The 16705-nt window shown below is 40.6% G+C and overlaps 2 protein-coding genes across 4 annotated transcripts in view; both read right to left on the bottom strand.

The window, feature by feature from the left end:
* Positions 1–213: 213 nt before the first annotated feature.
* LOC128354163 (ribose-phosphate pyrophosphokinase 2) lies at positions 214–12040 on the bottom strand. Its single transcript, XM_053314424.1, has 7 exons — positions 11747–12040; positions 7515–7698; positions 5557–5655; positions 4981–5105; positions 4634–4807; positions 4218–4377; positions 214–2196 (listed from the first exon to the last, which is right to left on the bottom strand). Exons 1-7 carry the CDS (start codon positions 11866–11868, stop codon positions 2104–2106), a joined length of 957 nt encoding a protein of 318 aa, XP_053170399.1. The 5' UTR covers positions 11869–12040; the 3' UTR covers positions 214–2103.
* A 3801-nt stretch (positions 12041–15841) lies between these two features.
* Positions 15842–16705, bottom strand: part of LOC128354507 (histone deacetylase 4-like) — a 53540-nt gene continuing 52676 nt past the window's right edge. For all 3 annotated transcript variants that reach the window (XM_053314731.1, XM_053314730.1, XM_053314732.1), the window contains one exon: positions 15842–16622. In XM_053314731.1, coding sequence (XP_053170706.1) covers positions 16583–16622 — 40 coding nt within the window. In that variant the 3' untranslated portion in view covers positions 15842–16582. The remainder of the gene's footprint in view (positions 16623–16705) is intronic.

The following is a 16705-nucleotide window of genomic DNA, read 5'->3' as shown; positions in this document are numbered from 1 at the left end:
TTAGTGTTTCAAGTAGCTTACGGTACTTTTCAGGTTTGACAAAGAAAAATAAATAACTTGGCACAAGGATAACTTACTGGAAATTTCGCAAACCTTCCAAACGCTATGTGTTATACAAGGGCCTCAGCCATTTAAAAAAGGAGTTAAACTGTACAACACACACACACACACACACACACAGAAGTGGAAATCAAAGACAAGCAGGACAGTGTATCTGTTAGCCATTGTCAAAGCTTTATTGTCAAATAAACAGCTGAAAGTGTTACATATCAAAAAAAATTTAATCACGCGTTTCAACTATTTTTTTTAATTAATTAACCTTGAGGCAAACAGTGAAGCCTGCCTCATTCAAACAAAGTGACCCATTAACAGCTGTTACAATTAACGCCCTTTTTTTTTCTCTTCACAATTTCGCCTAAAATCATGAACATCTTTAACACTATAACCAAGCTTAGGGCTCAATTAGTTTTCGTGACCTTTTGAACAGTAGGTAAAGCACCCACTACACCTCGTAATAGACACTTGCGCAAAGTTGTCAGTAAATTTTTTTTAAGCACAACTAAGAGTGTTGTAGGAGGGGGTTGTCATAACAAACACAGATTATTGGGAGGAAATGACATCGCAGTTGTAAGACGCATCAGTACATTTGACAGGTGAGTGACTCAGAGTGTTCAGTCTAATCTCTCTTAGCCTCCTATTTATGTCAGTGGGCACAATTAGACTTGTGGTGCAACTTTTAAACTACTGTGGGGCCTGATGATAGCACAAAGCAGAAACTATTATTACAATCAATATAGAATTAGCTAAAAAAAAAAAGGGGGATTAGACTAGAACTATAGTATTTTAATACTTTTAGCAGCTGTTAAAGCATTTTGAAGCAGGGGGTGGGGTGGGGGGGTGCAGCTTTTCACATTCAGGCAAAGGCAAACTATGCAGGATTTCCCTAAAAAACAAAAAAAACGATCCCTCTTAATCATGTGTTTTGATCCACTGTGTGTGTGTGTGTGTGTATATGATGGTGTATATTTCTGCAGAGACTCTACTCTATCTGCCTGTATTTTAGTATTATTTTGCTGTCTTTGGGGTATGTCTGGGTGTCAGCCTTTGGGCAGTGTGTGTGTGTGTGTGTGTGTGTGTGTGTGTGTGTGTGTGTGTGTGTGTGTGTGTGTGTGTGTGTGTGTGTGTGTGTGTGGCCCCCAGCCTATAACAGTGTGCAGACTGTGAAGTCGGGACTCGTAGCGTAGCGACCAGGTTACATCACCCACTCCATCCCTCCACTCTGCTCTCTGTGTTATGGATGTATAAATAGCTGTGAGTCTGTGTTTGACCGAGGGTCAGGTTGGGCTACACACACTCAGAGACCACAGCAGACAGAATAAAAGGTTCACTTTGGTTGCACTCACACCAAATTTGGAGCACCTGAATGAAGCACCTATCCACAGGGTTGTGTAGAGGTGTGAGCGTGTTTGTGTAACTGCAGTGAAACAGTCAGAAAATAACTTGATTCTATTGATCTGATTGACTACGCTGCTACCTCTCTTCATTCACTCCCCAAGCTTGCTCTGGTGTCATTGAGCCAGGAATGAGTGGCCAAATTTGAATGTTTGTCTATACCAATCCTGCATAGTGTGCCTTGAACTTTTGTTTTTCTCTGTGAAGCAGAAGTAGCCAAAATATTTCAAATCACATGACATCCTGGAATGCTTCATTTAAAGTGAAGTCGATTTGAGGTACAAATAATACATTATGTTACATAATGGACCCTTTGGTTAAAGTGAAGGCCAGGCCTCTGGGTTTCAAGGTTGGCAAAACTGCAACTAAAACAAAAGAAGAAAATGAACAGGAAAAAAGAAAAAGAAGAAGAGAGATACTCATAAATACAAACTTGGTCTTCAGCGAAGGAAGTGATATTTCGCTCTGTCTCCTGGGTGAAAATGTCAAAGACAACGTGTGGGCAATGACCTTTAAAAAGTCACATGGTTTCTGGCCAAAAAAGCATCTGGTCCTTTTCAGCCTTCGTGGAGGTGGATGTGTGGCCAAAAGAGGCAGCTGAGGGGGGCCTGACAGAGAGAGGGGGTAGAAGGCCACCCCCTCTCATTTCTTTTACAATGGTACGTGACTGAAGAGGTAGGACACTGACTCGCCATTGTGGGTTCTCCTGATTGCTTCTGCTAGAATCATCGAGATGTCGATTACCTGGTGGGAAAAAACAAGTCCAACATGTGAGAAAGTTGAGGGAAAGGAAGTGCGGCCTTCTGCAGCAGAAACACTGAAGATCCAACGTGACCACAAACATTGTCATTTCAAAGTTATTTTACGCAACTCAAATGAACAAAAAGTGAAGCTGGCTGTAGTGTCGTTTCTACCACGTACACATGAAAAGATAAACCACTTGATGTCACTATTGTTATCATGTCTACATTGTGCTTAGTTGCGTATACAGTTGTGGTCAAAAGCTTACATAAACTTGTGAAGAACATGTCATGGCAGGAACACATACTTTCTTTTCACAAACACGTTCATGCATTTTGGCTTGGAGTTATTAAATGTGACCAAAGCTGCCTAGTCAAACACACAAACAGTGATGCTAATACTTCCTGTAAAACACCACTTCCACTAGCAGCAAACAGCCCGAAAGTGTACTACTACTATTACCACCACCACTCCTGACAGCAGGTATGATGTTCTTGGAGTTAAAAGCATGCATGTTTCTGATCATTGTGGCTACATTTTTGTTTCATCTGACAACAGAACTTGCCCCCAGAAGACTTTTTCTTTGTTCATGTGATCAGCAGCAAACTTGAGCCAAGCCTTATGGTGCTGCTTGTGGAACAATGGCTTCCTTTTTGCACTGCAGCCTCTCAGATCATAGCAATGTGAAACATGCTCGACTGTGCACACTGACAATGTGTCCCAACAGCTTGTAATTCACTGTACACCTTTCTGGTGTTTCTTGGTTGCCTCTTGAACATCCTGACCCATTTTTCTCTCAACAGCAGGTGATAGCTTGTGTTTTTTCCCTGATTGTGTCAGTGACAGCTGTACAATTGATTTTGGATGGGTTGATCTGTAGCTGCTGTGAAGTGGCTCCAAGTGACTTTCCTGTCTTGCTCAAGTCAATTACCCACCTCACCCTGTTGCAGCAAGTGTAGTGTGAGCAGCACATCAGCAGAGCAGTAGCAGCAGCGAGTACTCAGTCTGCAGCTACGCCCATGAGACGTGAGCCTGCACGGAGCTCTGCAGACAGCTGCACAGATTAAAATGAGTGTGTGTGATGTGTGCATGAAAAATGCGTCTGACACGTTTGCTGTCAGAGTGTCACATCGTACGTGTTTGTGGCTGAGTGTAATGAGTATCAAATGGGCTCAGGGAAGTTACCAATTGCAGTCGAACATAACCACTCACAGGAAGCGGAAGGGCCATGAAGGAAATTTGATAGACACATTATAATTTTGACCTGGCAGGTTTTGTCGTATTTCCAGAAGACCCATCATAAATATATAAAAGGAAACAAAACGCGTTGAAGAAATCATTGGAAACTCAAAACTGCCATGACATACATATTCTTTACAAGTGTATGTGAACCTTTGACCAGAACTGTACAGCATGAGAAGGGCTTGAGAATAAAACTGATTATACAAAGATTAGACAAACTCCAAATATACGTGTGTACTTAAGATGTTTGATTTTGGATCACGTTACTGCCCACAGAAGATTAAAGTTGTGATAGTGTGTACTCTGTACAAGCTGACATGTAATGCATGTGCCTGAGGTTAAACTAAACAAACACACAGCTTCATTGTAGTACATTTCTAAGTATCTGAGATAGAGCTGGAAGTAGAAGAATTATTAACAGAATTCATCAGCAACTACTTTTTTTTATTGTTTATTTTTTAATTTGGTGCTTGCAGATTTTCAAATGTGGGGATTTGTACTTTTCTGTGTCATACGTGATATTTGGACTTGACAAAATAAATCATTTGAAGACATTACCATGGGCTATTAGAAAAGCATATCTCTATTATCTGACATTTTATAGACAAACGATGAATCAATATATCAAGAAAACAGTCAGAAGATTAATCGATCATGAAAATAATCATTAGCTAAGTGCCTAATTTGTGGTAAAAGATAAGACAACTTATGAAAGCTAATGCTACACAGTCATGGTCAGAATCTTAGTATATATGTGTGTGTGTGTTTGTGTTGATGTGTACCTGTATTTTTGGACACGCCTTCATCTTCTCTTCCTGTGGGATGGTGTTGGTTACCACCACGGCCTCGAATGGAGCGCTGTTGATACGCGAGATGGCTGGACCAGAGAAAATACCGTGTGTGAGGATGGCGTAGACTTTTACCGCTCCGGCGTCAATCAGCCTGCAGGACAAGTAAAGAAAGGACAGGTTTAATTAAAAATGTCTTTTCATTTTCCATCAGAAGTCTTGAGGTTTTTATGCTGAGGAGATTTGTTTAATGGATCAAAGGTGTTACACAAACTTCTCTTGCAACACTTTACTTGGTAAAGGCACCATATCAGTTTAAAGTCAATAACCTGGAGTCACCACATCCTTGAGCAGAGAGTTTGTTCGCCCCACTTTCGAGACTAAATAAATGTGAAAATTATGATACTGACTTGTCGGCAGCGTAGCAGATGGTGCCGCAGGTGTCGGCCATGTCGTCCACTAGGATGGCCACGCGGTCCTTGACGTCACCGACCAGCACCATACGGTCCACTTCATTAGCCTTCTTTCGCTCTTTGTGGATGAGAGCGAAATCCACGTTCAGACGGTCTGCGATGGACGTCACGCTGGACAGGGAAGAGAAAACATTAGAGACCACAAAATGCTGTCACAGTTTGACCTTAAATACTGGAACTTGCCTTCAAAATGGTCGAGACTGCAAAACCAAGCAGATTTAAAGCAAGCTATTTGGATTTCAGTATGTAAGTATGTGCCTTTAACTCAGTCTGTGCTATCTTACCGCTTTGCTCCGCCGGCATCTGGAGACACAATGATACCGTTTTTCCATTCAGGAATATTTTCTCTTATCCACTGAAGAACAGCAGGCTCTGCATAAAGATTGTCCACGGCGATGTCGAAGAATCCCTTTAAAAAAGAAGACAAAAAGAGCATAGATCCTTGTTTTTATTCACAGAAAACAACACATAGATCAGTAACCATACAACTACAACACAGTCAGCTTCAGTGAAATCTGACTAAGGCTTTGACTACAGAAAATGACTCACTCATAGCACACAATAACTGCTGGGTACAGAGCTGTAACACACAATTAATCAATTGGAAGGTTAATAAGTACTTGTCTTGATAACCAAATAAAGATTTTTAGTAATTTTTAAGCAAAAATACTGCAAGATTGCTGGTTGCAGATTCTTAAATGGGATGATTTGAAGCTCTTCTGCTTTAAGTAAACAAAATCTTTGGATTGTGGACTGTTCAGGCAAACCTAAACTCTTTAGAGGCGCTAATTGCTTTGCATGAAACAGAAAAGTGACAGAAACTGGACTCGATTCTTGTAAAAAGAAATCTTCACACTGACCTGGATTTGTGACGCGTGGAGGTCCATGGTGATGATGTGGTCGGCACCGGCCACGGACAACATATTTGCTACCAGCTTGGCAGAAATCGGCGCTCGGCTCTGGGACAAGCATCAAGACATAGTCGCTTGAGGTGAGTGAGTAAAAAAAAAAAATTAAACCACTACAAAGTTGTTTTATTCTTTTTATGAAGTGTTGGAAACCCGCTCTTATCAAAATCATTTAAAGCTAACTTTCATCTTGAGGATTATTTCAACTCTGAGCCACTTTAGATCTTTGTGTTTGACATTTTATTGCAGCCTGATGGCAACAAGTGATTTCATTATTTTCTAAAACAATCATGAAGGTACTAAAACATCCTCTTCCTGTCACCTAACAAATGGCTCAAATTAAACAAATGTTTCCCACATCAACACGCTTGGATGGAGGCATTTGTTGTGAGTGCGGATTTTCACTCTCAAAAGGTTCAGCCTGTTGTTGTTGGAGACACAGAATGACGGATCATTTACCTGCAACACTTTCATTCTAGCCTGTCATTCAAAAGAAACCAAACAAGCCCTGCTGCTGCTGTTGCTGCTGTTGCCGCTACAGGCTTGTTCTGTAAAGTGTGTGTACGTCAGAAAAGCAGAGCCAGCGTGGTGTAGATGCAGCGGAGTGCAGGACGTGTTGACAAAACACTCGTCTGCCTGGGAATGATGGCATGCAGAGAATGAAAGGTTTGTAGATGCTTTCTGTAAGACGATGATGAGAAACTCAGCAGCTTTGTATTAAGTTCCAAGTTTTAAGTGTCAAAGCTGTACACTGTGTGCATAAAACAAGTGTTACATTTCACATTGTGTTAAGTCTTCTTCATGCTTTCATCTACTGTGATAGAAAAGTCAGGTTTGGAAAAGAGGAAAATCTTTAATGAGCACTGATTGGGATTGCATAAAGTTCAAATTCAGTGGGATTTCAATAAAAAAACCCAAATCAAGACATTTTGAAATTAAATGTATGCAGAAGGATATCCTGCAGGAGGCTTGCAAAGTTTGCAGGGCTTTGACCTTCATGTGAGTAAAATGAGATATTGCTGTGGAACATATTGAATGACTGGAGCTTAAGAAAAGAGGAGAAACAGGAGAGGAGAACAGGCAGTAACAGGTTGAAAACTATGCTACTCTCATTGCTTCATGTGGACTTAATGTGCTGCTGTAGTTACAACTGAGGCCAACATGAGATAATGATTTACAAGATAAGAAGGTGAACCAGTTTATCAGCCTGCTGAAATGTCTCATGTGTCAATTCCAGATTTTCCGAGAGCGGCGAACGGCTCACGTAAACACTTAAAAAACACCTCATCTTCACGGCTGCTTTTAAACCTGGTGTGCTGCTGGTTCTGCAGTCATGTGAGGTTTCTCATTAATACGTCTCCGCAAAGTCAGTTAACGTGTCAACCTGCAGCGCTAGAGGGGGGAAATAATGACGCTCAGCATTTATTACAAGGTCCAGTGACTTGTTCCGCCATGTTTATGAGTTCTCGCAAGTTCTCGTCAGGTGAAGGCAGAAGAGGAAGCGACAAAACAAGTATCGGCATGCAGACGTGTGCAGGCATTACAGCACAGAATCTGTTGGACAGTAGATAGAAGAATTAAGGCAGCATTTCAGAGTAACTTCTGAGATAATACTCGGGGCTAGCCAAATGCATCGGTGTTATCATGACTTTCTTATTTTCTTTAACAGAAAAGTCAAAGTGTGAGTAGGTGTCATCAGATTTAGTCATGGGGTGTCTTCTAGTTAAAGCAGCTCTATAAATAAGCATTGCAGAAGTTAAAAAGGATGTGAAACAAAAAGTTACAGTGATCCTGTGTGCAGTTTAGAGTAGTTAAATACGCTATTGTACTCTCTCTCTGTGTGTGTGTGTGTGTGTGTGTGTGTGTGTGTGTGTGTGTGTGTGTGTGTGTGTGTGTGTGTGTGTGTCTACCTTATCCTTCTTGTCCTGCCGGGCGTAGGGGAAGCAGGGGATGACGGCGGTGACGCGGGATGAGGAGGCAATTTTACAGGCGTTGATCATGATGAGCAGCTCCATGAGGTTGTCGTTGATTTCGCCGCAGCCGCTCTGGATGATGTATACATCCTCGCCACGCACGCTTTCCCCGATTTCAACACTGTCCGAGGGAAAAGACAAAAAACACAAAGGAGTTATTATAGGAATATTGACAGACTTGGGGTTAGATTTAATACTCAAAAGTTTTTATTTGACATCTTGATTAACAAGTTATGAGAAATTGTCGACTATCCCCGCATCCATACACTGCAGTATTTACATTGTGCAATTATTCTTTTTACATTATAATCCCACACAGTCAATTATTAAACTCCTACATTACATTCATGAGCAGTGAGTGTTCGCCCACTCAGCCTCGACTGAGACTAAACCTGTACGAGTCAGGTTTGTCAGAGTGGCCTCGAATGTTATGAAACGAGTTGAGGCCGAGTCCCTCCGCTCGCTCATTGTTCATCTCAAGACTCTTGAGGTAAAAACTGCGCTGCCAGGCACGCACCGTCGACCTGCCGGAGATGCAGAAAGCCAAAAGTATGCAGCGTGTGCGTGTGAAACATTCCTCGGTGGGACATCATGACCGACGCCGCTGGGCTCGGCCATGTGATCACACTGAACATGTACAGTTTTTAAGGGTGAGAGTCAAGTGAGAGGCCAGTACAGACAGTCACGGGGTTTAGTTTTTCTTCTGCATATTTTATCTTTATGAGAGGCGAGCAGTTCAAAATCATTCACAATCATTCTATAAATAAATGCTGCAGCTCACATTGTTCAAACTTGTAGTGCAGCGTGGCTGTAAAACTGTGACCAGAGGAAAAGATTCACAACTATGTAGAGTTGCAACAATGAATATTTTCATGCTAAATTCTTTGTTTTGTTGAAGAAGTGCCAAAAAAAAAAGGAGAGAAATATGTCCCCAGAGTCAAGGATGATGATGTCTTCAAAAGTGCAGATGAACAAATCACATTTTTCTAGGCTGATTTCAACAGAATAAACAAACATTTCGTAACTTTATTTTAATGGGAAATTCAATTGTATGTTAAATTGATTATAATATGAATACAAAGAGCTCAGTATTAAAGAGCAGAGACACATCTCAGTTGATTTAAAACATTAATGGCAGACTTTTCTTTAAAAAAAAAAAAGGTGTGGTGTGTAAACTTGTGTGTTATATATACACACATACATATAGAGGCTAATTTTGAGCATACCCGGGATGGTCTGGGTGGAGTCTGTTTTCAGGCTGCTGTCTGAGGCGTGCCTGTTGGTAGTTGTGATGATGGTGTGGGACATGTTGCCGTTAAATAAAAACAGGAAAATGAATGTTTGAACAAGCTAAAAACTGAAGTAGACTGGCTGTAACGTTAACCGTGGTGGTGAATCTCTGCTGCAGCTCATATTTAGTATCAGCACATGTGTGGGAGTGTGGCTGTGATGTTACCGTCTGTGCTAATGAGTACACAACGTGAAATTTGACCAGTACAAAATCAGATACATGACTGATCGGCCTGTCGCTGAACATGGTCAATCAGCTGATAACTGTGCGATTGATCAATGCATCTCTATTCCAAGTTGTGTGTCTGACCAGCAGTCCAACACAAGGAAAGGCAACAAATCCTCACATTTGAGAAGCTGGAAGCAACAAATATTTCGCACTTATGCTTTTTAAATTTAAATAACCAGCTAATTGTTTCAGCTCTATTTACAACTATAAGACTATTATATTATACTTTCATAAGAACTGTCTGAATGAACTGTCTAAAACGGACTAAATTAAGATTTAAATTGGGAATTCTCAGTTAAAACAAGTAAACAAACTGGATTCTGAGCAGATATTTGATGCCAGCTTTCATTTTCTTTCTCTGTGTTTCAACACACATTTTGGTCAACATCCAAAAAGTGGGTTTTGCAGTTCAATACTAAGCCAACATCAGTCCTATCAGCACAGACAGCATTAGATACTGTTTATAGCTCAGTAACCACAAATACTTCTTCGACAACATTCCCTGATAAGCGTCGCAAGTCTACAAGAAGTTTACTTTGACAAAAACAGCAGGTTTCATCATTTTCTGACATTTTATAAGCCAAACAAAATGAACTGTTCACACGTTCAGGATGGACAGCCTCCACCACCTTGAGCAAAACATTTCCTGCCACAGATGGTGACAAAAAAAGTGACATTTTGTGTCCATTTGGATCTCTACCCTATACTGAGCGATTATGTTTTGACAACAAGCAAGCCAGTGTCAATTTAATCTTTATTTGGGCACAAAAGGCATGACATTTTACTCCCAGAGATTCACTCCCATTGCATTCCCATTCCTTGACCCGTGCAAGTAAAGTAGCAAAAACCTGTGTGCAAGAGCAGTGAGAAGATCTGCTGTTAGTGTGTTGTTCTCACCTCACTGAGCATGAGAAAATAATCTTTGTTTTGCAATTTCTGTCGTCCAAACAGCTGAGTTCCCAAGAGAGAAACCTCAGCATAGATAATCAGAGTTTTCCCTGGATTTTTATAGTTGTGGGTAGAAACATTACCGGCAGAGAGGGTCTTATAAAAAGGGATAAAGGGGTCAAAAAACATTTACGAGGCCTGACTTTGTTGTTACTCTGTGAAAGGGAAAGATTACAAAACAACATATGCAGTGCAGTGACAGCGGGATGCTTTTATCCAGAGTGCATTACTGTGCAGTGAGTGACCCCAGCGGCAATGAAATCCAACTCTGACAATGTTAATGCAATACAAAAAACACATTCATTTAGTGCATCAGTAGAGAATTAAAATGCACTTAGATGAATTGGTTTAAAGGCTGAATGATCAGAGGAAACTTAACCAGAAATACATTGACACATGCATGCTGAATTGTAAGGCTGGGGTGCAAAAAACAAGTTCAGGTCAAGCAAAGAGGCCATCATGGAACCTAAAGGTCAGCATGCAGGAGGTTCAAACAGGGTACAACTACCTCTGTTCAAGGCCAGGCAGTAACAGAGGCAGTAAAAGCAATATAAAGTTCTTTGTGATGCTAATATTAAACGAGGCTTTACTGCAAGCGTGCAGACACTGATTCAACTAGTGGTGGCTGCTTTTGGGGAATTAGCACAAATTAAATGCATGTGAGGAGAGTTAACTAACTTGCCCTGGTCAAACAAGCAGTATTGAGAGCTACTTTATTCTTATTTAAAACAGCTGAAAGTAATCCACTCAGTTCAGACACAGTGTTTTGGCATTTATCTATCAAACTCTGTCACTGTCAGATGCGTAACCACAGACAACCACACGTCATGTTTGCCCGGCTAACGTGAATCCCTGCTTTAACGACGGCACATTCGCAGACATCCATTATCGGACACACTCATTACGTGTTTACTGTTAAACTTTTTAGTGGAAATTGATTATAATAATACACGTAGCGCCGTGTTTGATAATGAGTACCAACTGCTATAACTAATTTGCTACAATATCCATAGAATTTAGTGACTTTGAACCACAGTGACATCCAAGCTAGCTAAAACGCATTAAAAAAAAGGTGTTACGACAAATTTGGTATACCTGTAACAATCAGTTCCCACGACTAAAATGAGCAGCTTTATAGCGCAAGGTAAACATTTTAACGTGCCAAAAATCTAACTGAAACACATTTTCTTAAAGAATGGTTATTCCAAGTAGTTTAGACTAAAGTTGGCTTAATTTGGGGTTACGTTAGGGCCTGACACCTTCATAATCACCACTACGTTACGCGAGAAACAGACGTAGCTAGCCAGCGTGATACGCAGCCAAGAAAGTAGTCTGTAACATTATGTAATTCACAACTGCTCTCGTTTTGTCAGGCCTGTTTTATGTGAACGGCCACACACACACTTCAGGGACACTCATAACGAACACTTAACCAAAATAACACAGTAGCAACACGGTCAGAAAGGCGTTGTCCGATAAAGGACGCACAGGTGTTAGCTCGCTAGCCGTGTGTGTTTACATGTGGCTAACTAGTCACGTGTGGACATTACATGCCCGCTCAGTAGTAAACTATTGTTAGCTTCTTTGCTAAGCTTCCCACATGGGACACCGAGGCTCAACAGCTATCAATTGCAAAAAAACTGCGAAAGCGTGCACACAGATAAAGAAGAATAAGTCACGTAAATATAATAAATCTACTCACCACGTCTCCTGGTTGCTGAATTTCTTCGTTATCACTTTCCCGAGCTCCAGTCCCAGTCGATCAGCCACTTTTTGGGACAAGTCGTGGTGAGAGCTCCCACTAAATAGCACGATGTTCGGCATGGCCGGAAAAAACGATGCAATTTACTCAAGAAAAAAGGTGGGGAAAGAAAAAAGGAAGAGTGGAAAGAAATACGGTAGGGGGGCTGTGAAAATGGGGGGAAATGTGCTCGCTAGTGTTGCAGCCTTGGCATTGCACTGGTGCAGCACCGGGGACCGTCGGCAGAGAGGAAATCTCACATCTGTGTTTTAATGGTGAAAGGGAAGTGCCCTCCCCTCATTGGACAGTAGTAGTAGAACACTGACACATGCACACTCATTACCCTGCTCTATTGTTTACTTAACACACATTCAAAGGTTACCACACTTGAATCCTTAAATTATATATTATATTATATAATAGTTAACTCTGTTTAGGCAATACGTATAATGATCGTGATCACCCGGAAGGACTTGTTCAACCCTCAAAACTACTCTTTTATTTTTTTAAATGATTATACACACCTGTTGATTGCAGGAGAACATATACATTGGCTCTTTTTAAAACTAATACATCAATTTATTTATTCATTCATTCAAACAGCTTGATATATTATTGTCACAATATTTTATTCTTATGAATAAAATAATTTAACAATATAACATAAAATAAAACGTGATAAATGAAAAAAAAAGTCCTATAAATCAGTTCAGTCTCTCAAATGAGGAATTTATGGTTTTCTTTTTATTCTATGACAACAAACTGAATATTTTTGAGTTTTGGACAGTTTCAGACAGCTGTTTGAATATTTCAGCTTTAGTTTTGGGAAGTCACAAGTCAATAATGAAAACAAATGTTAGCTGCAGCCTCTTGAATCAAGTATATTTGACACATACAAGAAAACATTTTCCTTCTCTTCTTGCAGTTTAATTTCACTCGAGGTCACCTGATAGCTGCTGCTTGGATTTGCACACTTGTGATATTGGGTCTTGTAATTAGATTTTCCACTCAGAGAGAAGTCAGCTGAGACTCCATACCCCTCTTGTGTCCCTCAAACCAGAGACCTGCCTCCTTCACTCTGGTGACATACTTTCTACCATCATTGCTGTCATGTGCCGGGCAGCTGGTTAACTGTCTCTGAGATGCAGCACAGGTCAGAAACCTGAAGAATACTGAAGAAATCTCTTAAGAAGCTGCTGTCTGGTTGTCAGGAATTCTACTAAAACCAGCACTATTGATTATTGGGACAGTGCTAACATGGACTTTGATAATCAAATTTCCCAAAGTGACAAAATCCTAACTCATCTCGACTCTGCCTCAGATTAGAGATAAGAGGATCTCTGTAAACTGTGAGTGCATCTGGTGGATTGATTTCACTCAAACGGCTCATCAAAAAAATCAATTTTGTCTATTGATGTGGAAAATGCCTGAAATTGCAGCAGACCCTTATCTTGTGTAACCCCATGGATGTTTTTTTTGTGTGTGTAAAAGCAAAATGACACAACAGCAGATTCTTGTATTTTTCAGAAATATATTTTATAGATGTCAGAGATGAAATGTCCAAAGCGTAGGTCCCAAAGAAAGATAACATTTTTCATCAATAGAGAGACAAACAACAAACAAAAAATAACTTTTTTTCCCCATTTACATGTAAACCAAGATTTGCTCTTGAGCCACAGTGGTTATATATAGAACTGGCCGAGGTGGTGGGTATGACAATCAAACGGCGATGCCCTTTTTTTTCTCCAAACCTTCTTCTCAACCAATATCCGTTGTTTCTCTAACGTGACAGCGCCTGTTTAAAAATCTTTGAAAGAGGAACATTCTTTGGGAGAGTCTTTTATGGTGTGAATGTAGCAGAGGTTTGGCAGAGCACGTTTCTCTCAAACACAGTCCATACATGTCATAAGTGCTGAATCATGTTAAAATCACTTATTTGAAACGATATTCAATAAGAACAATATCAAATTTGTCTCAGCTGACTCATTTGGACAAAGTCTTTTGAATTGTTTGCACACCAGAGAGGAAGAAAACCGCCCCCGTCTGGCGCTCGAGTCACCCACAGGGGAAGGTTTTGTCTTTTTAAGCCCTCCAGTGTTCTTCTTCTATTGTGCAAATACATTTTTGTTACATAGACAAGCAGGCATGCTGACTCACAAACCATGCAAAGAGTTAAAGTTGGCGCGAGCAGACGGCAAAAAAAGAAAGAGTAGTATTAAAAGTTTCTACAAAAATCCTCAAATTCATCTTTAAAAAAAAAGAAAAAAAAAGTTAAACCAAATTAAACAATTAACAAGTGGAATGTTTTGTTAGACATGAAAAATATATCAACTCAACATCAAATTTTACAAGTTTATAAAATGATATCAACTTAAAAGAAACATGATAGTCGTCTTGAATCGAGTGTTTGTAACAAAGCAGAAGGAGGGGGTTAAGTTAAGTTGAGTGTAATTTACTTAGTAGTGTCAGATCAGTTGAATTCGAGCAGGAAGAAAGAGGAAGGAGACACTGATGGTACGGAAGGTCAAACATGACAGTACGACACATGCTCGGAGAGAGATTTTTAAATGACCGGCCCGTGTTTCCTGCTTCCTTAACATCCGTGTCCCCCTTCTGTTCTTTTCCCGCCGAGGAAAAACTCAGCTAGCTACATAAAACGGCCTCTAAACCTCTTCTTTTTTTTTTTTTTTGGATGTCGTCACAGTCGAAAGGTAAGTGCATATCGCCCATGCACGAGAGGAAAAATGAGTCGATTAGGCAACAAAGTGATTTTTTTTTTTCTCTGAAGAAAGTCAATTGCAGTGCCATGTAATGCTTCACTTTAGGGCAACTTGAAACAGTGCAGTCGAGTTAAATATGCTGCTTTTTTTTTAAGTCCATGGAGTAATATCATACACCATACTGTTTTTTGTTCACAATATCATAGCTGTCATTAGTTAGAGTACATTTATAAATTTTTCCATATACAAATCTCCTATAAACAGTACATGTTATAAATACACAATTGATGAAAATGCAGAAAGGCCTAGAGAGCCGTAGAAAGAAAGAAAGAAAGAAAGAAAGAAAGAGTTGCTCCTTATTTTTGATAAATACGAGAAGTGACAATAGTACTAAGTATGTGAATGGCAGCCCTATAACTATCCAGAAAACGGATAAAAACACAGAACAAAATCTATGGATGAAAAAAGTTAGAAAAATAATCTTATACAATAAAAAATAAAAAGTGGACACGCTTACCAAACACATTTTTGATATTGTAAATCGACAACTTGATGTGGAAAAAAATCGTACATGTAGATACAAACAGGCAATACTCGATTACTGCCTCTCAAAATATATTCAATTCAATATACATGACTAATGTTGAGCTCACACTAGTTAACCAAGGTAGTTGCCAACCGGCAAAACATGGGAGGTTAAGAAATGCTCACTTGATCTGCGAAGGATTAAATTAGTAAACATTGAACTGGGTATTGGGAGGCTTATCTGAAAGGCCCAATACAAGAAATGTTTCCAGTGAAGAGGAGTGAAAGTACTACTGTAAATGCAAACTCATGCTTTGGCTTCTCTTGCTTGGCTTTCTCTTATTTTTGATAACATTCAAAATCTTCCAAAATAAAAAACGTCTGGTCTCTCTGCTCAAATGCATGCTTTATGTGTTTTACAAAGCGATGACTTCGGTTAAAGGGAAGCTACATAAAAGGCTAAACCTTTTTGACGGTTCTCTAATTCCTTGTTTGAAGGTCTCCATGTTTGCACCTTTTTTTCTACTGAAGCTGGCAACTACCTTTACAAAGCGTTTTTCTGTTGTTTTTTTTTTTGTTTTTTTTTACAGAAAAATAGATCCATCCAAAAGTAAAGTAACTTTTCAAGAGAGGCTGTGAGAGACATAAATGTTGTCTGTGTCACGTTCCAAGTAAACATGCTGAAAGATTGTTTGCTTTATTTTTCGTCTCGTTCTCGTCCCGCGGAGGACTGGGAACTCTTTACCCTCCCACGCCCCCCCCCCCCCCTCCTCCCTCCCGCCCTCGCGCCACTTCTGTTGCGACGAAAAAAATCTTTTAACTTAAGGCAATCTTTTCCTGAACAATCCTGAAATCCAGCGGACCCTCTCACCAAGGCACTCCTCCCATTCGTCAACTTTCGGCGACAGCGAGGTGACACGTCTCATCGCGAGATCATTGAGTCTTCGTAAAAGCCTACTTTAACTTCGGCCACACCAAAGTCCACAGTGAACTTGTAAAATATTATCTCGGTTGCTGCGATGCCCTTTATTTTGTCAGGAAAAATAGTCGAGAAAAGAGAAAAGAAAACTCCCGAGCTGCGTTCGACAGCCGGGAACGTCTGCTGTCCCTGGTGTCCATACTGGATGTGGTCAGAGGGCAGCTGTATAAAGCACCGTATGTTTCTGTATCACACCTTTCTGTGATGAGACCTGATCTCGCCCCCGCTCCAAATACACTCGCCCCACTGCCGAGGTCACTTGGTTAGCCGCTGTGGGCTAACGTGGAGGTGGTGCGAAGACTGACAGAAAAAAATGAGTGTCTCTGAGCGAGCGCCGCCAAGCATCGCTTTTATGTTCAATTTTTTTTTTCCCAATTCAGTCCTCTGTCTCCTGATTGGCTCCCTACTCTGAGGCTGAGCCCACCCCCTCTCCCTCGTTATGGCCGAGGGGCCGCCAATCAAGGTGACTGACGTGGTGAGTGGGGTTAGGGGGGACTAAATGAAGGGATCAGTCGAGACTCTTCTCCGGAGAGGTCAAAGGTTAACAGTGTGACACCCTCACGTTTCCCTCCGTTACAGTGGTTCCTCCTCTTCCATCGGTTCCTCTTCTGGCCTGGTGAGCAAAAAACACATCAGCACATATTAAATCTCTGTTCTGTAGCTTTGCTTCACACACAGATAACCTCCTGACCTTTA

Source organism: Scomber japonicus, chromosome 24 (assembly GCF_027409825.1).
Source record: "Scomber japonicus isolate fScoJap1 chromosome 24, fScoJap1.pri, whole genome shotgun sequence".
In the NCBI taxonomy this organism is placed as follows: Eukaryota; Metazoa; Chordata; class Actinopteri; order Scombriformes; family Scombridae; genus Scomber; species Scomber japonicus.
Note: the sequence above shows the minus strand (reverse complement) of the source record. Positions and strands in the feature narration are given on the sequence as shown.

Bases quoted from the DNA above. Each gene is read 5' to 3' on its own strand.
- LOC128354163 (XM_053314424.1), bottom strand. From the start codon at position 11,868: ATGCCGAACATCGTGCTATTTAGTGGGAGCTCTCACCACGACTTGTCC. The intron at 7,699-11,746 runs GTGAGTAGATTT...TCCCTCGGACAG, and splicing joins TTCAGCAACCAGGAGACGTG to TGTTGAAATCGGGGAAAGCG. The intron at 4,808-4,980 runs GTAAGATAGCAC...TTCCCTGTCCAG, and splicing joins GATGCCGGCGGAGCAAAGCG to CGTGACGTCCATCGCAGACC.